The sequence below is a fragment of the Globicephala melas genome, chromosome 6, assembly GCF_963455315.2.
Source record: "Globicephala melas chromosome 6, mGloMel1.2, whole genome shotgun sequence".
NCBI lineage: Eukaryota > Metazoa > Chordata > Mammalia > Artiodactyla > Delphinidae > Globicephala > Globicephala melas.
Window position 1 is genome coordinate 24,225,192 of NC_083319.1, and position 23,354 is coordinate 24,248,545.

General features: G+C 46.3%; 1 protein-coding gene across 7 annotated transcripts in view; it reads left to right on the plus strand.

Annotated features, from left to right (window-relative positions):
* The window catches only part of PTPN3 (protein tyrosine phosphatase non-receptor type 3), a 109,557-nt gene that overhangs the window by 78,877 nt on the left and 7,326 nt on the right, over positions 1-23,354 (plus strand). For all 7 annotated transcript variants that reach the window (XM_030859060.2, XM_060300646.2, XM_030859064.3 and 4 more), the window contains 5 exons: positions 504-660; positions 3,290-3,450; positions 14,920-15,010; positions 15,292-15,353; positions 17,435-17,581. In XM_030859060.2, the coding sequence (XP_030714920.1) occupies positions 504-660; positions 3,290-3,450; positions 14,920-15,010; positions 15,292-15,353; positions 17,435-17,581 (618 nt within the window). The remainder of the gene's footprint in view (positions 1-503; positions 661-3,289; positions 3,451-14,919; positions 15,011-15,291; positions 15,354-17,434; positions 17,582-23,354) is intronic.

Here is a 23,354-nt window from a genome sequence, read left to right on the forward strand (position 1 = left end):
CCGTTGCGGAGCACAGGCTCCGGACGCGCAGGCTCAGCGGCCATGGCTCACGGGCCCAGCCGCTCTGCGGCATGTGGGATCTTCCCGGACCGGGGCACGAACCCGTGTCCCCTGCATCGGCAGGCGGACTCTCAACCACTGCGCCACTAGGGAAGCCCTGACGAATCATTTTCTAACCACACATCTAGACAACAAAAGATAGAGGCATTGAAGTCATTATGACATTACAGTAGCCTGGCTACCATAGAGAAATAGCCTCAGTAGTTTTCTTAGCTTTACTCCAAAATGTTTCATAACGTAGGTTCTGAGCAGGACTCCTTTAAAATCCCACTGCCAGCTACCATGTCAACATTGCAGTGGAGGCAAAAATAAAGACAGTAATGCCTGAGGGAGAAGAAGAGAACTTGGTCATGGTCTCAAGTGTCGGGGCTCAGAAGACATCGGGTTCTTCCCTTGAGGATTGTGTTATGATAACAGAAGAAACTCGCTCTTCCCCCATGCAGGCGGACACCTGCATTCCTAAGCTGAACGAAGGGGATCAAATTGTGCTAATCAACGGCCGGGACATCTCAGAACACACCCATGACCAAGTGGTGATGTTCATCAAAGCCAGCCGGGAGTCGCACACACGGGAGCTGGCCCTGGTGATCAGGAGGAAAGGTAACAGCCACCCGCGGGGGAGGAGCCTTAGCAAAGAGGGCCTTCCACAGCCTGTTCCATGGTTTTGCGATGTTGCACTTGTAGCCAACATGGGAAAATCAAGGGCTTTCCCGTGACCACCTGATGGCCAACTTCTCCCTTGAAAAATATGGAGATCTGCCTCCACAGGGCCCCACCCCTCATGGCCAGTCCTCTGCAGGTAGGCAGCACCCTCCACCCCTTTTTATACTAGGTGTGACCCTCCCCTCCCCCATTCCTCCCAGGCCCAACTCAGCCCACTTCACACACCCCTCTTAGCTGCCTGGCCCTGCCTGCATTTGCATATTCAACCCTTCCTCAAAGGACCAGGTTATATTTTATTCATGTGCATTTGGTTTTTGTTGCAGAGGCGGTAAGCAGAGTGGGGCAGGAGCCTGGCTGCCTTGGGGCTCTTCAAACTCTGCCTCCTACTGGGTTCAGGGACCTTGAGCAAGTTTCTCACCCAATCTGTGTTTCCGTTTCCTCTAATGTAAAATGAGGATGACATAGTCGCTACCTGCAAGGGTCCCTCGGAAGAGTAAATGATACTCATGCTGGAAGGCATCAAAGATGCTGCCCAGTACTTGGTGGGCATTTGAAAGGCAACCTCTGTTGAATACAGCTACTATTATCGTTGTTGTCGTTGTTGTCATAAAGCAATAAGCCGAGTCCTCGCGTCCTCCTTCCCAGCTCTCAAATACTGCAGGTGAATGAAGTACGCGACTCAAGCCCCGGCCCCGCGTCTCCGTTCTGCCCTCACAGTTGTCGGCACAGCCCACGCCCCCTCATGCCTGCCTTCTCTGTTCCCACCGAAACCCCCAGTGCCAGCTCTCATCCCACCTCCTCCGTGAGGCCCTGCCAGATCTCTCCAGACCCCTACCCACCTCCTCCCACCACCCATCCCCACCAAACCCAGCTCCGTGCTCGGCACACAGTAGGGGTCACTAGTGACAGTAGCTGATGTCTCTGCAGCACCAGCGAAGTGCCTGCACTGTGTTAATTGCTTTGCGTAATTATCCTCTTCAACTCTTACAATGTTCTCGTGAGGTTGGTATTCCTACCCCCAAATGAGGAAGCACAGAGAGGTTAAGTAAGTTGCCGTGTGTCTGGTAAGGCCACGTGATAATAGAGAAGGAAGGAATCTAGCGATCGGGAGCAGGCCTCTCCACATGCAGTGCCGTGTGACGCGCTGGCCAGTACGAGGGGCTGGAACGAGAGCATTCCGGCCGGGCCGGGGGGGAGGGGGTCCTCCACCAGCCCATGGCAAAGGGCTGGCGCCTGTGTGAGGTGAGGGAAACAGATGTCTGTAGACGATTAGAGCTTAAAGAGCAGTGCCACTGATTTTCTATCACTGTAATGGTAAGTTCATTTTTCAAAGAAACATTCAAGTAAAAAATGAGTTGATTAAAAGAAAAATAGTAACATAGGGGATAGCAGATAGGACAGAAATCATGAAAATAAGCAGAAGATCTGAGCTTCTGTGGTCAGTGGAGAGAATGTGGTCTTTAGCGTCAGACATGTGGACTGAATTCCCGTGTCCCACCCTGACAGGCTGGGTCACTTTGGACAGCTCTTTTGCCCTGTGAATCAGTGTCCTCATCTGTAAAATGGGAATAAAGACCGCTGGTTCAGAGTTGTGAGGATTCAGTTCAACTATGTGGAAAACACAAGAGTGGTTCCTTTCTTTCTCCTTTCCTGTTATCTTGAAGGCAGTGGGGAGTCATTGAAGGCTCTTGGGTAAGGGAAGTGACTTCTCTTTCTGGGTAGAAAGGGAACATTCAGAGATGATCCCAAAGTTTGAAGTGACTAGACAGAAAGAGGCACATGAGGCTGGGAAGTATTGTGCATGGTTGGGGAGAGGGGGTCCTCTGTTTGTTTTTACCCGTATTGAGTCTGATGTGAAGGGAGATTTCCAAAGAGGAAGCACAGAGGAGACTAGAGATGTTTACTTGGGAGCCTCCCACCTAACAATGGCCTCGAGTTACAGACTAACTGACTGAGCTCTGCGGGGCGGTGGTGGTGTGGAGAGAGGGTCAGACCCCGCACCAGTTTCCTGCGAAAATGCCTGTTTTAAGGGAGCAAATGAAAGGGACCAGAGAAGGAAGGAAGAGCAGGGGTAGAAGAATAACCAGGTCACAGAGAGCAAAGGGAGAAAATCTGTTTTCTTTAAAAACGTCCTTTCCCTTTCTCTTATCCTTGGCAAAAGCCTCTTGCGTTCTAAACACAGTCATTTAAAACTAACCAGCGGGCTTCCCTGGTGGCGCAGTGGTGGAGAGCCCGCCTGCCAATGCAGGGGACACAGGTTTGTGCCCCGGTCTGGGAAGATACCACATGCCGCGGAGCAACTGGGCCCGTGAGCCACGGCCGCTGAGCCTGCGCGTCCGGAGTCTGTGCTCCGCAACGGGAGAGGCATTTTGTATAATTAGTACATATTGAATCATTCAACGAGAAGTTGTATCTTTGGTGAAAATGATTACCATGTGCTTAATCATTTAATAAGATGTTTTAAACCATCTGCATTCAGGTGTCATAAGTCTAATTTGGGGGGAGGAATCCCATCACCCAGCACGTGGCTGCACAAGCCAGACAAGCTCTTTCTCGTCCGCTACAGCTGTCCACTCGTTTGCTGATATCAAATCTGAAGATGAACTGAACCAGCTTTTCCCAGAGGCCATTTTCCCCGTGTGTCCGGAGGGTGGAGGCACGCTGGAGGGATCCATGGAACAGCTAAAGAAGGGCCTCGAAAGCGGGACGGTGCTGATCCAGTTTGAGGTAAGAGACCCCCAGTGCCTCGGTGGGCTGCTCAGCTGCTGCCAGGTCATCTAAGTCACCAGGCAGCTGTGCTCATGGAGGGACCACAGAGGGACTCATGACCTCAGGGAGAAAGCGGGCTGGGGACCATGGCCCATCGCTTGCCCCCCGTTCTAGTAACGATCAGGAGTCATGGAGAAACATCAGAAATCGAGGAGGTGGGACTCTGAGCATGTTTAGCTGCCAACACAAAAGCTCAGAACACTCGGCAGTCAAAGGTAGTGGAGAGGCGGCGTGGATGGGTGCAGAGGGATGCTGGGGGAGCTGCGCCCCGTGAGGGCACAGGGGCTGGGCTTCCCAAGTCCCCCAGAACCGTGTGGACACGAAACCAAAGTCAGACCACGTCTTCCCTCCCCAGGAGCGACCTCTGCTCATGGGATTGAGCCTGTTGACAAAGGCACATGCAGAGACTTCACAAAACAAAGTAGGACCCAAGGAGACTTGTGTTCAAGTCAGCTTTACTGATCACTAACAGAATGAAAACACAGTATGTTTGTCTTCCACATTTTTAAAAAGTTGTAGAAAACAGAGTAGTTCGTGCAGTAAAAAGGTAACAGAAGAGCACAGAGAAGCATAAAGTAGGCCAGTGAAAGAAAACTGATCATGATTAATGACAACATACACAGTCTGGATCCCTAAATTAGGAGAGAGTCTCAGGTCAGATTCAAAAGCGGAAATCTGCACTGCAGAGTTTATTGGAAAGTTGTATAAAGGAAAAAGTCACAGAAGCAAAACTAGGACATTTATCAAATATATGTGACTGCATATTGATTCAGGAAGGCATGAGTAATGTGAGTATCAAACAGGAAGGAAGCAAAGCAGAGAGTCTTGAGTGAGAGAAAGGTTTATTCTATAATGGTGTAAGGAATAGAATGTAAATAAAATACATTATTAAAGCAATGTGTATTGAACAATAGTAAAAAGTAAATCCCACAAGGGAAAGGTGAATTGGCCCCACCAAAAACAATCAATAGGGGATTTTGAACTTGACAGCCTTGACAGATAATATAGACAAAAAATAAGCTGAAATCAGGATAAGAGGGTAGGAATAATACAGTTACTTGGATAGAATTGCTAGACATATACTGAACATCTACAAAGAGAGAGAGCTCTTCTTTCCAGTTGCCTGCAGGAGGCTAGGTAGGCTTAAGATTTTAAAAGAAGAAAAGGTAGAAGTTGTATTCTCTGGCTTTTCATTGCAAAAAAGCTCAAAATTGAGACATACTTTTTTTAAAAATTTATTTTATTTATTTTTGGCTGCATTGGGTCTTCATTGCTGAGCGTGGGTTTTCTCTAGTTGCAGTGAGTGGGGACTACTGTTCGTTGCGGTGCGTGGGCCTCTCGTTGCGGTGGCTTCTCTTGCTGCGGAGCATGGGCTCTAGGTGCAAGGGCTTCAGTAGTTGTGGCTCACGGGCTCTAGAGCGCAGGCTTAGTAGGTGTGGCACACAGGCTTAGTTGCTTCGCAGCATGTGGGATCTTCCTGGACCAAGGCTCGAACCCGTGTTCCTTGCATTGGCAAGCGGATTCTTAACCACTGCGCCACCAGGGAAGCCCCGAGACAAACATTTTAAACACTAAAACTCAATTATATTTAAACACTCTCCAAAATAATTGAAACAAGGAGCACTTAAAAGCCAGAATATATCAGTTTTATTCTTTTTGGAGGGTGTTGGAAAGGAAAGTCAGAGGGGAACGGCACTGTGGAGTCATTTGTTCTTTCATTCAACGAGTATTAGGTATTCACCATGTGCCAAATGCTACATCAGGAGCACAGTGAGGGAAGGAGAAGGGGGATTTCTGACCCCAAGGAGCTTACGGTCTAATTTTGGTATATTTGTGGGAATGTATCACGAGTCCCAGAAACAGCTAAAGACCAAGATAGGGTGAGATTTCATTCCACAGACTGTATGTTGTGTAGGGACTGGAGGTGAGAGGATTCCAGGAGGTCCTCTGGGGTGAGATGTAATGTTAATAGAGGGTGGATGGGATTAAGTGTGGACGAGAGGGTATTCCAGGAGGGTCACAGCCTCCTGGACCCTAATGCAGACTAAGCTCAGAGGGTGTCAGGTAGGGAAACAGGCCTCCCGGGGGTGAGCAGCGCTCGAGGAGTCCTGGGAGATGTCGCCAGGTGATGGAAGCCCTTCACCCGAGACGAACCGGGTCTCTTTGATAAGATTGTCCACAGGGAGGCGCTGTGGGCTCTTGGTGAGGAAAAAGACGGTGCCTGGTCTTGACCGATGCTGCAGAAAATGCCCTGCACTTTCCTGTTTTACATACAGGAATCCCCTATCAGGTTTTCCTTGAACAGTGTTCATTGAAATTCATTAGGAAGATAAAAAATGCTTTAGAAAGAAGTACCCACTTGTCCCCCTGTGTTTTTAAGTAGTATTTCTCAAAGGGTGACACCCTGACCATCTGTACGGATATCACCTGAGGAGCTTGTTTCAACGGGCCCAGCCCTTAACTACTGAATCAGCCACACTGGGAGGGGGCCTGGCTATTGCTTCTTAACAAGATCACCAGGAGGTTTTAATGCACAAGCTGATCGTGCGGATGGGAGAGTAAAGATCGTACCAGAACCATTGTCCCGCTGCTGCCCATCCTAAGTCCTGCCTTTAGAGCTTTTGGTTGGACTAGAGAAGAAATAAGATATGGAGAACATAGAATTTTTAGGGTTAAATTTTAGTACGTACACATTTCCTTCATTTAGTTTAAACATTTCCTAGAAATTAAGTCAAAAAACCTTCTTTTTAAATAAGTAAATTTGAATTCCAAAATACAGAACAGATAACAGCAGATCTGCTCTGTGATGGAGCTGGTGGGATCCATGGAGCCCTGCCTGTCCGTCTCCACACTGCCCCCCAAGGACCCCTAGACTGTGGAACACAATTTAACAACCACTGCTAGAGGTGGGAGAAGTTGTCTCACATAGCTGCTAGAGGAGGGGAATCCTAAAGGAAGACAAAGGGAAACCTTCAATGCGCCCTTACTGTGTGCCAAGGGCTTTATAGGCGTGTCTCACAGCATTCGCACAGCAGCCTGCTGTAGGGCTGGATCAGGGTCTTGGAGAGGTTACCTCACAGTAAACGGCACAGCCTGATTGGAAACCAGGCAGGCTTAACTCATGGAGCGTGTTCTCTTAACAGCTGTAGAACCTGTGTGTAATTAGATAGGTAACAACAACGTGCCGTTTCTACGTGAGAGTTGTTAGAAGAGCATGACATCAGAGCTAGAAAAGATCTGAGATGCTGTCTAGCCACGTGGAGCCAAGCAGGCTTCAAATCCTGACTCTACCACTCATTTCCTGGGTGACCTCAGGCACATCCCTTAACCTCTGTAGCCTCTACTTCCCCATCTGTAAATTGGGTATTTTGTGAGCTGGTTGTAAGAGTTAGATGAGATAAATACTTCATGCGTTGTCTGACGCACAGTCAGGGTGCAAAAAGCAACAACTATTATCATTCCTAAATAGAGGAGTGTAAAGAACCTGCCCAGTCCACACAAGAGGTGGAACCCAGCACTGTCTGACTCCCAGAGTCTCGGCCATTCTGGTTCCCCACCTGCTTCTCCTCCAGTGCCGTCAGCAGGTGGGCGGCTTGGCTGTCGGAGGCTGTGCTCTGAACGGGAGCAGGAAGTGGGCGCTGGTTCCTAGCAGGTGCCCATGCCACCCACTCCGCAGCACAAAGGGCCTGTCCTGGGGTAGCTGGGCAGTGGATGGAATCCCTTTTGCAATGACAAGCTGGTTTTCAGCAAAGCTTGCTTTGAAGCATTTTCTTCATTAATGGAATTCCCCTGTCCCTCCCATGGCTTTCAGAAACAATTACAAATGTGTTCCAGAAAGCGTTGGCCCAGCTATAATAAAATCATGCTTAATAATTAGCATTTCTGTAGCGCTTCGCAGTCTACCAAGTGTGTCTCACATATGTTGTCTCAGTTGACTCTCACAGCGATTCCGTGAGACAGATATGGCCAGAATTATTTGGATCACTCCTTTATAAGTGGAGAGAACAAGGCTCAGAGGCTATGGAACTTGCCCAGTGTCACCCAGCTGGTCAGAGACAGAGCTGGGATTAGAATCTATGTTGAAAAGTCCATTGTCAGAACTCACCCGGTATGACCCAGTTCTTCACTCAACCTCTGATATGAGCCCTTCCCTCCAGGAGCTACACAGTGTGAGCTACTCAATGTGGGCAGTTTGCCAGCATTTGCGACCGGCCTCGAACTGCCTAAATACTGTGTTCAGGCAAGGTAGGGCGTCCCTCTGTCTCTCGTGTAAAGGCGCCCAGACTTGGGGTTCACAAGGCTCCAAGTCCATTACCACCACCAGGATGCTCTCCTCCTCTTAAAGAACTCGTTGCCTCAGCCCCAGGGTCGTTCCTTCCTGAGAGTAATTTGTGGCTCCTCTCATGCTTTTTCCGAGTTGAGCTTTCCGTTTAGGCAAGGGAAAGGGTGTGCATTTGGTATAGACAGTGCTGGATAAAAGCTAAGTGATGATGTTAACTGTCCTTTGAGAACTGGTTTCCCAGCAAGCAAAGGCCCCTTGTGCTCAGCCTCATCCAATGGCCTTGCAAGCTCTTTGGAGACTTGTGGAATGCCGTTGATAGAAAATGAGAAACATTTATCCTCCCGCCTCTCAGGACTGACGAGTTAGAGCAGTGGCTACAAGGCTCCACCAGAGGTCGAGTCAAACTCGGATACCCCCGCCCCTCCCACCTCAGCATCTTCCCTCTTTGCCAAAACCAGAAGCCGTCTTTTTCTCTCTTCTGACCACTGCTTCTCCCGAACCCACTCCTACATCATCCACTGTAAGAAACAGCCATTCCTGTCGAAACAGGTGACTTACTGGTCGCTGTGATCATTATAAAAGTTGATTTGGAAGGACAAAGGCAGCTGAAGACTTACACACGTAGGTGTACCTTCAAGATCAGAGCTCATACTAAAAGTTTTTTTTAATTTTTCAAATTTTATTTTTCTTTTAAGAAAGGCAGACATTATCAAGTATAACACTTGGAATACAGGGAGCGAACTGCGGGCTTTGGAATGACCACGCGAGTGGCCTTTACATTTCAAGTGCCGGGGACCAATATAAAGGAATTGCCACCCCACCTCATTGTCAAGTATTTATCTGTGAACGGGACGCTGCAAGAATACTTGAGTGCGCCAGCACTGGGATCTGCGTTTGGCGCTGTGACTTAAAGTAGCACTGTTAAAAATGGTAATAAAGTGGCACTATTGGAAGTCCCCAGGTTGCCAGCAACAATGTCAGTTCATTTCAGCAAACCTTTACAGGAAGGTAGAGAGAAACTCTGAGTACCCCGTCAGCAGTGTCCTTGCTCCCTGACTGGGTCTGTCAGGTACAAGGGAAAGTGGAAGTCCCCAGTGTGGACGAGCTGTCCGTGAGCAGTAAGTTGTTCTTATGTCTGCAAAGTGGAGGACAGCCTCTCGAGGCCTTCATGAAAGACGGGCTACCCTTAGCTTAGTTACGTGCCTCCATGCCACCTCTCGTCCTGTTTTACTCAAGTGCTTTGTCCCCTTTGTCCAAAGCAGCAGATCCCGTTATTCCTCGACTCTAAACATTTTATTTAGCACCTACTATGTACCAGGCACAATGCTGGCCTAGGGTTTATGGTGGTGAACAGAACAAACAAGACACCTGCCTTCATGGAGACCACAGTTTAGTGCTTGATACAGAAAGCACAGTAAATAGCTGTTTTGAAAGTCGTTGCCCTGCGCTAGACTCTGGGTTATTGCCAAGGGCATGAGAGGGAGTCCGTTTCTACTATTTGCTCTCCTTACTCATTGTCCCTTCCAGTCCCTCCATTTTCTCTTTCTTTTTTTTCTTTTTTTTTTCCTTTTTTCTTCCCCCTTCTTGGGTTCTCAGTCTTCAAGAACTCCAGTGAGAATTCCCCCTTCATCTGGTTGTGCAGTTGATGGGGTGCTTGCTTCCACTGTGCCAGCCCTTGCCAGCATCCACTGGATGGAGCCAGTTGGGTGTCCAAAGCCTTTATCTGAGCGATGTGAGCAGGGTTCACATCTTTGGTTGGGCCAAAAGTCTGAGGAGATCAGAGTCATCTCCTGATGCCCTCTCTCTACTTTTAGATGATTTTTTCAAAGGAGGAATGTTTAAACTGGAAAACTGTATGTCTTATCCATCCCCGAACTGTGCTGGTCAACTCCAGCTCCCACTGTTCAGTTTTTGTCTTTGGAGGCCAGAGCCGGTGATATCGATGCTGCAATTTAAATACGGTTGTTCCACAGCAAACCCTCTCAGCTGATCTTCTTATAATTCACCCTTACGCTCACAGCTGCTTAGAACTACACTCTGATATGATGAGAACAAAGCATATGAGGACATAAAAAGTAAGATTTTAATAAAACTAAGTGATCTTATAACCCTCTGTCCCTGTGACCTTCTCCAGCCTCCAGATTGCTCTCATTCTAGGGCAGAATTTAAGGGACCTTAAAGGCTAGGAGCTCTTGCCTGCTTCACATACCTTTAGCCCAAGAATGAACAAAGCAAACTGTGTCATTCCAATGAGCAGTTCTTGAAAGAGCCTTTTCTCAATTTCTGGCTAATATAACAGTCTTCATAATAGCTCATTACCTCCCATCCCTGATCCTTCCAGAAAGATATACCTGTGTTTCCAGCACATCACTGTCTACTCCGGACCACCCTTCTCTGGGCAGTGTTTTCACACCCAGCCTGCCATGCAGCTCACAAGTTCTGGAGAAGAGTCCATAAATTGAAAGAACTTGAAAACCAACTGCTAACACCTTCAGAAACTAAGTGTGTGAATAGCACTGAAGCAATTCAGTGGGAATAGGGTTCAGTGTTAGCCTTGGCAAGGCAGGGATAAAAATGAGTGTGTTGTCAACCCTTCTAAAGGCAAAAAAAAAAAATCTTAGCTTTATTCACCCAACTTTTTGTAAAAAATTTTTAATTTTATATATATATTTCTTTTGTTGTAGTTCTATTTTTTTTTTATTTTTGCGGTACGCGGGCCTCTCACCGTTGCGGCCTCTCCCATTGCGGAGCGCAGGCTCAGCGACCATGGCTCACGGGCCTAGCCGCTCCGCGGCATGTGGGATCTTCCCGGACCAGGGCACAAACCCGTGTCCCCTGCATTGGCAGGCGGACTCTGTAGTTCTTTTTCTCACTTCAGTCATTTGAATTTTTTATATAAATTTATTTATTTGTTTATTTATTTATTTTTGGCTGCGTTCAGTCTTCATTGCTGTTGTTGTGGTGCATGGGCTTCACATTGCGGTGGCTTCTCTTGTTGCAGAGCACAGGCTCTAGGCACACGGGCTTCAGTAGTTGCAGCATGCAGGCTCGGTAGTTGTGGCACACGGGCTTAGTTGCTCTGCGGCATGTGGGATCTTCCCAGACCAGAGCTGGAACCCGTGTCCCCTGCATTGGCAGGTGGATTCTTAACCACTGTGCCACCAGGGAAGTCCCCAGTCATTTGAATTTTTAAAAATTCATGTTGTAATAATTCAAGTAATTCAGAAATAGCCAAAGTAAAATTAATTGTTTTCTGACCCCCGTCTCCTTTAGCTTCTCTCTCTGTTGTGATTTACAGATAATAATTTGGTGTGTATCCTTGCATACTTGTTCCAGTGATCTTGCAAATATATTTTATACACACACATACATAAGTGCACACACATATGTTATATACACATTGTGCGTATGCTGTTATGTGTAGAAATGGGATCACCACTGTATTATTCTGTGACTTGCATTTTTCACTTAAATAGATGAGTGGAATCTGTACTTTTAGTCTATCTTATTCTATTACTTGCACATAATTTTGTGGTATAACTATATCAGAATTTAAGTCAACACTTTTCCCTGTTGGGAAATATTCAGGCTGTTTCCAGTTTTCTGCCAAAGAAAATATTTTGCCACCAATAAATTTCTTTGATATGTATCTTTGTGCATTTCTGTCAGATAAAGCCCAGGGTGTGCATATTTAAAAATTTGAAGACAGTGCTATAGTACTTTATTTTGTATTTTATTTTTAATACTTTACAATCCTATCAACAGATCATTACTGCTGAGATACATTCATATCCTTGTTGTGATTAAAGCCTTTTGCTAGATCTATGCTCTTCAGCTAGACCATCTCAAGTTGATTACATTTACACCTTTGGTGTTTTTGGGTTTTTTTTGGTGCGTTGGGTCTTTGTTGCGGTGTGCAGGCTCTCATTGCGGTGGCTTCTCTTGTTGCGGAGCTCAGGCTCTAGGCGTTCGGGCTTCAATAGTTGCAGCACATGGGCTCAGTAGTTGTGGCTCCTGGGCTCTAGAGTGCAGGCTCAGTTGTTGTGGCTCGAGGGCCTAGTTGCTCTGCGGCATGTGGGATCTTCCGAGACCAGGGCTCGAACTTGTGGCCCCTACATTGGCAGGCAGATTCTCAACCACTGCAGCACCAGGGAGGCCCTACGCTTTTGTTATTTGGAAAAGAAAAACTTTTTACCTCCAGGTTAGCTTTACTGGTTATATTCACTCAATTGGATTTCACTTCTATGCAGTTAGTCAGTTAGAACCAAATTTTCATTTAGGGGAATTTGACTCAGATATTCTCCTCCTCCCAGAATCAAACCAAAACTTCTAATGAATCATGAATTTATTTTAAGAAGGAGCCCAGAGAGTTCATTAAAGCTCCCAGACCTTTAAGAAGTTGCTTAGTGGCTACTTGATTGTTATGAACTGGAATTGTAAAGATGATTAATAGTTGAGCCTAGGGAAAGATTGGAAATTCTGAACATTTGGAAAATGCATGAGACATAACATAATTATCATTACCAAAAATGTCTATGCTAATTCTCTCCTGGTGATTTCTGTGCAATTTGTTTAATAAAAGAACTAATAAGAGAAAAAACAGACCAACAGAGGCTGGTTTATAAAGCAAGAAATACAATTTGCAAAAATATACAGGGAAAGACATTGTTCCACCTCCCTATTCAAATTGTAAACACATTTTAGTTGATGATACTGGCTGCAATTTGGTGGACTAACCATTCTCATACACCCCTGGAGGGCAACTCCATTTTGTGTGTGTGTGTGTGTGTGTGTGTGTGTGTGTGTGTGTATGTGTGTGTGTGTGTATCAAAGTCCTCAAAAATATGCTTTAATGCAGTAATTCTGTTCCTGGGAGTTTATAGTAGCAAAAAATTGAAAACAGTCTAATCAAGAAGTAGAATAAAAGTTAAACTATGAAAACCTTATAGATTATTGAGCCAGTAAAAATCATGTGTATAGAGAATACTTCAAGTATTTAAATGACACAGGGAGGGCTTCTCTGGTGGCGCAGTGGTTGGAAGTTCGCCTGCCGATGCAGGGGACGCGGGTTCGTGCCCCGGTCTGGGAAGATCCCACATGTCGCGGAGCGGCTGGGCCCGTGAGCCATGGCCGCTGAGCCTGCGCATCCGGAGCCTGTGCTCCGCAACGGGAGAGGCCACAAAAGTGAGAGGCCCGCGTACCGCAAAAAAAAAAAAAAAAAAAAAAAAAATGACACAGGGAACTAGACACTATATAATAAGTGGGGAAAACAGCCTTCAAAATTATAGTGGTATTTCCCAGGACATGTCTTGTGAGACGTGAGATCCTCCATGGCCAAATTAGCTTGAGAAATGCTTAGCTAATCAGAATTTAATAAGGTTATGCACTACAGGACTTGTCGTCTTAGAGATTCATAGAACATAAGGTGACTTGTAGTATTTCCCAAATTTCCTTGACCTTGAAACTTTTTCTAAGCAATACCTAGTAGCTTCTTTCAGAATACTTGGGTTCTATAGAACATAATATGGAAAGTGCTAATAAATGTTCCGTCTCATTTTTTGTTTTTAAAAACATAGTGATATCTGTATATTTTATGTGTTTACATATATAATTACATATGTTTGTATACATGTGTGTGTGAAAAAAAAAACTAGAGAAGATAGATGAAGAAGGTCATCTCAGGACTTCCCTGGTGGCACAGTGGTTAAGAATCTGCCTGCCAATGCAGGGGACACGGCTTTTAGCCCTGGTCTTGAAAGATCTGACATGCCGTGGAACAACTAAGCCCATGCACCACAACTGCTGAGCCCACGTGCCGCAACTACTGAAGCCCGTGCGCCTAGGGCCCATGCTCCGCAACAAGAGAAGCCAGAGCAATAAGAAGCCCGCTCACTGCAACAAAGAGTAGCCCCCGCTCGCCGCAACTAGAGAAAGCCCGCCCGCAGCAACGAAGACCCAATGCAGTCAAAATAAATAAATAAAATTTTTTAAAAAACAGGTCATCTCAGGGTTGTGAAATTACTGGTAACTTTTTTCTTTATATTAGTCTGAATTTCTTAAATTTTCTGCAAAAAAAAAAATCACTTCCAACACTGAAAAAAAAAGTTGTTTTTAAATTCCCATAAAGTTAACTAAAATCCACTGGTGAATAGTGTTTCACACTCTAGTTTGAAGTGGGGGACACAGTTGTATAGAAAAGAAAACTCAAAAGGGCAAGGAGAAACTTTGAGAGGGGATGGATGTATCTTACGCCTTTATGGTGGTGATGGTTTTATGGGCGTATACTTATCCCCAAACTCATCGAGTTGTACGTTAACTATATACCACTTTTTACATGTCAGTCATACCTCAATAAAATGTCACTTCAAAGAAAAAAACTCAAGCATTGGCGTCAGATCTGGGTTCAGCCTCTGGTTTTAATCTTGTGCAAAGCATTTAATCTCTGCCTCTCACTTAAAAAATAAGAATACTATTAATACCTCTCACAGAGCTGTTGTCAGCATCACATCAGGTACAGTACGAATGTGTCTAACATGTGCTTGTAGATATGCAAAGATGGTTTTAACTGAATTATTCACTAATGATTGCATGTATAGGGAAATACCTCTTTAAATGAATGTTTAAATGAAATTTACTATGTATTGGAATAAATGTTTTTACTGTGGGAGTATACTTCTGAAATAAATGAAATGAAATGCTCTTGTTCTTAGCAAAGAGTAGGGTTCACTCTATTAAATTGGAGGGAAGTGTTTTTAGACTAATGTAAATGATTTCCATTTAATTTTTAGTCAGAATTCTTTCTTTTTCTCTACGTACTTTTAGCTCTTGTCAAATAATTGTCATAAAGATGAGGTTTTACTTACTGTGATCCATTATCTGTGACTCACACCCCTTCTTATGACTTTTCCTCAAAGATCATCATGTTAAAAAAAAATTATTGAAGAATTTAGTCAGTTTCTCAGGGGATTGTAGAATTTCTTATTGGGAAGATTTTTCTCTTAATATATGAAATCACTGTTAAATGTTAAGATTTTGGTGCTGTGACTGGTAAACTTTACTGATGAAGTATATTTTCACACTCTCTCCATAGCTGTTTTTTGCAATGTTTTTTCTCTTTTTTTTTAACTTCTCTATTTGTCATTTAGCAACTCTACAGAAAGAAGCCCGGTTTGGCCATCACATTTGCAAAGCTGCCTCAAAATTTGGACAAAAACCGATATAAAGATGTATTGCCTTGTGAGTATCCGGCGTGAATACCTCCTCCCCGCTACCACACACACACTGAGATAATGTTTCCCTTTTTAAAACAGATTGTCTGGTATTCTGGAACGATTTTCAGTGTGTCTGTAAACACCACCGTCTTTACTGCAGCCGTTTCAAACTCTGAACAGTTGGAGAATAGTGTTTATGCTAATGAGGCGAGAGCTGCAGATGGGGCTGGGAACTGAACTCTTGTTTACTCGGTGCGATAAAAATAACACTAGGAATAATCAGTAAATGTCTTGCTCTCCCCACAGATGACACCACCCGGGTATTATTGCAGAGAAACGAAGATTATATTAATGCGAGTTACGTGAACGTAAGTTAAAAATCTGGATCGTGAGAAAAAGCACATTAATCACTGCAACAAGCGTGACAGTGGTGTGTGAGGTGCTTTTCAGTTGGCGAAGTGCTTTCCCGTTCACTCCCTCATTTCATCACCACAGCAGCCGTTGAGGGAAGGCAAAATAGTCTCATTTTACAGAGGATGAAACTAAGGTTCAGAGACATGTAATAATTTGAAAAGTCACAAAGCTAACGGAAGGTGAGACCAAAACTCAGATTCTGTGTCTCTGACTCCATCATCCACATGCCTTCTGTCCTCAACTGCAGACATTTAGGTGTTCTGTTGTTTTGGCCATTGGTATGTTTGTAACTTTCTGTGTTTTTCCCCCATGTCGTTACATCCTGCCTAAAAATAAGAAAAATAAGACCACCTCTGGGCATATAACCCAAAAACAAAAGGTAAAAGATTTCACATGTTGTGGTGAAAATATTCATTTCACTCTGAAAATGCATGTTGGGCAACTTAGCCTCTCTGAACCTCAGTTTCTTTATCTAAACCAGGGGTCAGCACACTTCTTCTGTAGAGGGCCAGACAATAAATATTTTGGTCTCTGCAAGCCACGAGACAAAATTGAGGATATTAATTAGGTACTTATATAGCCGTTTAAAATGCAACCATGTGAGGGCTTCCCTGGTGGCGCAGTGGTTGGGAGTCCGCCTGCCGATGTAGGGGACACGGGTTCTTGCCCCGGTCCGGGAGAGGCCATAACAGTGAGAGGCCCGCGTACCACACACACACACACACAAATGCAACCATGTGAAAACACAAAAAAACACCTTAGGCTTGCAAAGTGGCAGTTAAATTTGGCCTTCAGCCCATAGCTTACCAACCTCTGATCTAAATGAACAGATGACTTTTCAAGTTCTCAGGTTATAGCATGATATCAAGAACAACCAGCAAGAATGGGTCTGATCAGTGAGTCCACTTATTCAAAAGCATCTGTGGGATTCATTGACCCTCACTTCAATATTCCTGGTGTCCTGCAAGCAGAGCATCAGAAATGGTGGGGCTGCTAAGACCATGCAGTCCTGGGGTGGGGACTGGCTGAGACCAGGGCTGAGGAAGCCCTTAACCCAAGCACCAACCAAACCATGAGTTAGGCACCTCCATTTACCTTTCCCATCTAAGAATGAGTGAATCACAGTGCCGCTCCAAAGCTCAGCCAGTTCTGAGTGTTCTTTCATAGAAAAGACTTAGTTTAGAAGCAGAAGGAGAGCAGGGTGGGAGAGGGACACTGAGGACAGTTGAAAACATTTTGACATCTAGCATTAATCAACTCAGATGGTAACCTTGTGAGGTGATGTGTTCATGAACTCGACTCTAGGAATCATTTCACAGTGTATACATATATCAAACCATCATGTTGTACACCTTAAATATATACAGTTTTTATTTGTCAGTTATACCTCAGTAAAGCTGGGGCTGGGAGGGAGACTGATCGACTCAGTGGCACAAACATTGGCAGCCATGCAGAAAGCAAAGTGGAACAGCAGTTGGTGGGATAAGCCTGGATGGCTTATGCTTCAAAGAAAATAAATATTTTGATAGAAAACCCTGCATAGGGAAAGATGTAAGCATGAGGATTGGCATGTGTTGCTGAAAATGCAGTTACCCAATATTGACTATATTTAGGATACAGTGGTGAAGGTCATTTAAACTCTTTTCCATCTCGTAGGTCCACTTCTGATTATCGCCTATTGACTATCATATAGTTTTATCTTAAATATCTAATGCTAGTATTATTGTTAAATACTAGCATTTGAAGCTTTTTTTTTTTTTTACCGCATGGCTTGTGGGATCTTAGTTCCCAGACCAGGGATCGAACCTGCGTCCCCTGCAGTGGTAGCGTGAAGTCTTAACCACTGGACCGCCAGGGAAGTGCCTTTGAAGCGTTTCTGAGAGTAGCTTTTTCTTTGATTATTCTTATTGGCCAAAAATTGATAGAGATGTTATTCTGGTGTGATGACAGTCACTAAGTGAAAGAATGTAAGATCCAGTTCCCTGTCCACCTTGTGGCAGTAACGGATTCTAATGCCTTAACAATCTCTTGCCAGATGGAAATTCCTGCTGCTAACCTTGTGAACAAGTACATTGCCGCTCAGGGACCCCTGCCACATACCTGTGCACAATTTTGGCAGGTAGTCTGGGATCAGAAGTTGTCACTCATCGTCATGTTGACCACTCTCACAGAGCGAGGGCGGGTAAGTGGCTTGATCTCCAATTCAGAAGTGTGCATGTCACACTGTGCTCTGCAGAACGTGAATTTCAGAGCTGGAAAAGGTCTTAATGAAATGTCACCCAGTCCAGCCCCTATGTGACCCATAAATCTCCTGTACAGAGCTACTGATGGATACCTCCAGTGACTGGAAGCTCAGCACTTTTCCTGCCCACTCCCTGGCCTTTCCAAGCTAAGGAGTGATCAGACAGCCCCTTCCATTCCTGCCTCCGATCCATTATAACAAGCAGGAAGGCTCTTCACCTTGCCTTACCTGTCCAAGAACCCCTGTTTTAGCTGTGACCTTACCCACCCAGGACAAGTGCTGGTCCTGAGAAGAGCAGTGTGAGTGCCAGGTTCACAATGGCCATAAAAAGTAGAAGAAATGACCTCTGTCAACCTCTGCTTGTGTTGCAGCAAAACCTGATGCAAAAAAGAGGTGAGAAGGGCTTCATTAGGAGAGTGATGGGCACCCTGCTGTGCTCAGCCTGACGTGCATTTTCCATAGGAACAGATCGCTGATGATATAACAGAAGTCAGTGTGCAAGGGATACTGTGCAGCATGAGTTCTCTAACTCTTGCCTGCATCTGGGTATCTTCATTATGAAATGTTTATCCAGAAACACATTCCAAAATCAAAGATAAAGCCATTTTGAACCACCTATTTTGAATGATCTTTGTGCCACTTCCTCCCAGGCCTCTCTTTGGTAAGTAGCTCAGAATTGAGCTGTGCTGAAAGTCAGAATACAGGATTGGAGTGGATAGTATGTTTGAGGAGATCAGGCTACCCTCTCACCCAAAACAGCAAAATAAGTATTCCTACTAGTTCTAGAGAGACCCGTGGATTGCAGAGGGCTTTCACACAGGTTGTCCCAGGCAGACGGCTCCCCGCCTTGGCTAAAACACTTCCAGGGTCCATCCATGAGTACTCGGCTCTGATTTTTTTTAAAATCCCTCTTTACGACACGCTGAAATCCACGTCACTTTGAACCACCACCCCACCTGCTTCTCTTACCTGGAAGACTCAGTAATCAGTTACCCTTCTCTTCTATGCAATGCCCTTTCAGATATGTGAAAGTAACCCTCGACTTCCATTAAGGTGGCGGTCAGCAAAAATTGTCTGGTCTTTGTCTCAGTGGTGCTGTTAGCCAGTTTCCCCATTTTGTACTCAAGCATTTGACTCCGGAAACCTACATGCAGCACGCTGGTGGGGCTCTGGAGCCAGACGATCTGGGTTCAGAACACGTTCTTCTCGAGCAAGTTATTTAACCTCTCTGACCCTCAGCTTCCCTGAATATAAACTGCAGATACTAGTGCCGCCTTGGAGGGTTTGTGAAGACTAAGACGATATATGTGAAAAGCCTAGAGAGCTGCCTGTCGCAGGTGTCCAGCAAACATTAGCTACTGTGTGTCTGTGTGGCCATGATTATCATCCCTGGGAGGATGAGCCGTCAGATCTGGCCTTCTGCGTGCGCTTGGGCTCCTCGGGCTTTCCATCTGTCATTCTCTGTGTTGGCTCTCACCCTTAGCTTCTTGTCACTCACGGTCTCGATCAGAATCTCTTCTCTTCACATAAGTCACCATTTAAAAAATGTAAAGGCCCTCAAGAAGCAGTAGAAATCTCCTTCTAGAATACTGTGAGTCAGAGGCGTTGAGGGCACTCTTCGGGGAGCAAGTGCTCGTTCTCTCAGCTCTGCTTCCAGCCCTGGCCGTCTCTCCATCTTGTCTGCCTGGTTACCGTGAGAACTCTCAGAAGCTTTGCTGAAACCACCAGGCAGCAGGTCTATGGCATCACCTGATCTCCTTGTCTGGAAATCTTGTTTTTGCCTATTTTTAATTTTTGTTTCTATTCCGGTTTTGTATGCATGTGTGATTTTCTAATCTTGTTTTGGAAAGGCAGTGAAACTACTGGGACCTGTTTCGAACTTAGGGAACTCCAGCTGGCTCACAGTCCTATCCTGTCCTCTCTCTTTTTCTGGAGCGCCTGCACCCATCTTGTTCCGTGGTGTCCTGGGTAAGAGGGCAGATGCTAGGGCCATGCTTCCTGAATTCGAATCCCTGCTCGGTCCCTTCCTACCTGTGTGGCTTAGGAAACCTGCAGAACCTCTACGTAAAATGGAATAATAATGACACCGATCGTCGATTTGTGGAGTAACTGAATGAGTTAATACAGGCAGCTTTCTTGGAACAGTGCTTGGCACACAGTAAATATTATACAGATGCTAGCTAGCAGTAATAGTAGTTTGAGTACACCTTAGTTGTTGCCGGGGCTGTACTATTACTGTAGTATTATTTATTATGATTCTTCAAATTGGCTCACCTTTTTTTGCTTTAAAAAATTTCCTTTGGGGCTTCCCTGGTGGCGCAGTGGTTGAGAGTCCGCCTGCCGATGCAGGGGACATGGGTTTGTGCCCTGGTCTGGGAAGATCCCACGTGCCACGGAGCGGCTGGCCCCGTGAGCCATGGCCGCTGGGCCTGCGCGTCCGGAGCCTGTGCTCCGCAACGGGAGAGGCCACAACAGTGAGAGGCCCACGTATCACAAAAAAAAAAAAATTTCCTTTGAAATATATATCTGAAATGGAAGCCCAGTATCACTTGCCATAAAAAGAAGGTATGTGTAAAAATGCAAAAACCACAAGACAATGTTTTTAAAGTCTAAATAAATATTCTTGCCTTCCAGGCTGTGAACCCAAGGCGTGCTTGCCCACACACTCATGTGCTGTCTCCTAAAAAGAGAGTTAAAGTACTAGGAAGATAATGTTAAAGCTATCCTGGACCCCAACTGAGAAACTCTCTATGGCATACGTGGAAAAACCCACTTTGCCACCGTGTGGTTCTATGCCGTTTAGTACAGAGCCCCATCTCCTCCTAGCCTCCTACCAAATCCCACACTTTGCAGGCCTTGATCTGGGCCATTGTGGTATGTTATAGATGACAAGACATCGGCCTTGTTGTCTCCAGAATCTCCCCATATGAAACTGTGCCACGTTTGCCTGCCTGTTCTGTGACTCTGGGGAACGTGGATACTCCAGGTTTTCTCAGAAACTGCCCATGGAGGTGCTACTCTCAGAGCTCATGAGGTCTTTCAGTGGTGCTGCAACTCCTGCGAGCCAACACCTGAACCCATGGGGCAGCCAGGAGCTCTCCTCACCTGTGTTGGGCTGCTCCTTCCCCTTCAAAGTTGGCTCGGCCCTTCCCAGCTGCAAGATCATTGTTCTCCTTGGAGAAAAGAGAGCGCCAGCGGGCGTGGTTAGTGACAGACACCTGCCCCGATGGCAGTCCCTTCTTCCCCTCATTCTGCCTGTTCCAGCTCAGGAGAAAAGGCCCTTTCTTCCATCCAGGAGGCCTCACTTCCACCGGCTGCCCTTGTAGGTCCTGCCCCTCCTGTTTTGTCCTGATTGGAGTCCGCTCTGAACCTGAGCTCCTCCAAGGTCTCCATGTAACCTGGTGGGTTGGTTGGTTTCCCAGCCCTTTCTTCCTAATGGAACCCCTTCCGGCTGGTTCCATCGGGTTAGAGATTCCCATCTCCCACGAGTCAGAGCATTCCCTTCGTAAGCTCTGGCCCTGGGAACTTACCTCTGTTGTTTATCAATGGTTGGAAACCTGTTCTCAAATCCAGGCAACGCGTTTCCTCCCTCTCCTGTTACAAACGCTCAGGTGACCTGAGCCCTTTATCCTGAGGTCCCTTATCTGGTCCTCACCACCCCCCTGAGTTCCTCCTGATTAGGAGTCAGTCACTCCAGGCCAGCAGCTCTGTCCCCTACTTCTTCCGAGAGATGAAGCTCTTGGCATGTCCCGGTTGCTTTTTCCCATATTCTGCATTTTGCGGGGTGAACCTCCCCACAGGCGAATAGCTGGCGGGGTCCCCGTCACCGCTCTGTGCTGCGCTCACGTCTGTAGGTGCTGGAAGCCTTGCCCAGGGGCCAGTGGTCAGTGAGGCGCTCCTGCCACAGAATAGCTTTCATTTCTCCCTCTTTTCATTCCGACCTAAAACGTTTTCCATTGTGTTCTCCCTTCAGGTCCATGGGTTTCCTCCAAGAGGAAACAGAGGTATAGAGGTATATAGTCTTTCCATTGAAAGGGTCTTCTCCTTCCCCTCCCATCAAGGATGTTTCTTCTGGGGGGAAAATTATTTTTTACATCTATATATGCTCCATTTCCTATATGTAGGGTCTGACACAAGTGGATTCACTCTCTGAGCCTCAGTTTACTCTTATGCAAAACAGAGACAATGACGGTATCTACCTCATAAGATTGTTTGGAAACCCAGATAAGATAATGTCCATAAAAAGCACCATTTAGTGCTTAGCATATACTGATCAAGATAGTAGGCATTAGGGAATCCCCTGGCAGTCCAGTGGTTAGGACTCCGAGCTTCCACTGCAGGGGGCCTGGGTTCGATCCCTGGTCAGGGAACTAAGATCCTGCCAGCCGCACAGTACAGCCAAAACTGAGGTTCAGAGAAGTGAAGTACCTTGCCCAGGATTGCAAGTTAGTGGAACTTATCAACCAGGAGGGAAACTCAGGATGTGCACAAATTTCTTGTTCTTTCCGCTACACCCCCAGTGCTTAGGGATCCAAATAGACCTAAAATCTGAATTTGATCAAGGAGTAAAGAGAGTCCAGTTCTGGTCAGATTCACTGGGAGTCTCTGGAAATAGAGGTATTTGTGGCTCAGCCCTGCACGGGCTCGTCGCTTCAGAGCGGAGCTTGCCATCAGCTGTCCTGTGGGCAGGACCCTTGGGAGCCTGCAGCAGACAGCTACACCCCCACAGATAAAGAAGCAGATGCAGGCCTGCTGGGTGTTGGCTCTGCCTCGGGTTCTATGGACAGCAGTCCTTCGTGTCTTGGAGAAGCTGGGAAGTGGCCACTAACCAAAATACCCAGGTGTAAGGTTTACAAGTAAACTCTTAACACCACCTTTTCAGCAGCATGCTTTAATTTCACATATTCACTGTGACGTTTGAAAATAAGAATAGAAAAGCTCTTTTAAATTACGTGCATCTGTTGGTTTATACCCCCTCTCAGCTGTAAGTACATGTAATTTTTACCCAAGTTGATGCAGCTGTAGGCTTGGAGAGAACATTTGTTTTGAATGCGTCAGAATTTGACTTGGTCTATGATGGGATAGGCAGCTTGGCCCTGAGCTTTGCTTCGAGGCCAGAGGCAGGAGTGAGACTGCTAGGGAACACGTTTCAGGATTTGGAAGGGGGAAGAGAAAACGGGAGAGGCCGTGGGGAGCCACAGCAGCCCTGGACCTGGGGCAGCCCACTTAATCCTGCTGAGCCCGGGTTTCCCCCCTGCTGTCTGGCACGTGTCAGCTCCGTAGGAGTCGTATACGAAAGCACTGGTGGGGCCTGCGGCAGCAGTATGATAATGGCCACCGTCACCGCTGACCTGCCCCCACCCCGCAGTGAGCCTGGCGCTGCACACCATTCTCTCCAGCCTCTGTCACCATCTGGGAAGCAGGTGCTGGCCTGTCTTTCAGGTGAAGAATGTGAAAGTCAGAGAGCTTAAGTAGTAGCAGGTTCAAGGTCACAGGGCTCACCGTGGAGGAGAAAATGATCGTAGCAGACGTCGGTCTGGCTCCCAGAGGCGTGCTCTTAGTGGCTGTGCCGTGAGGAGTGGACGCCGAAGGAGGGATGAGGTAGAAAGGGGTGTTGAGAGCAGAGGAGGGGCCGAGGGACGGGGGTGTCGGGTAGAGGTCGCTCCTAAGTCGAGGCCCCATGTCGGAGGCTCTCCTGTTTCTCCAGCCGTTG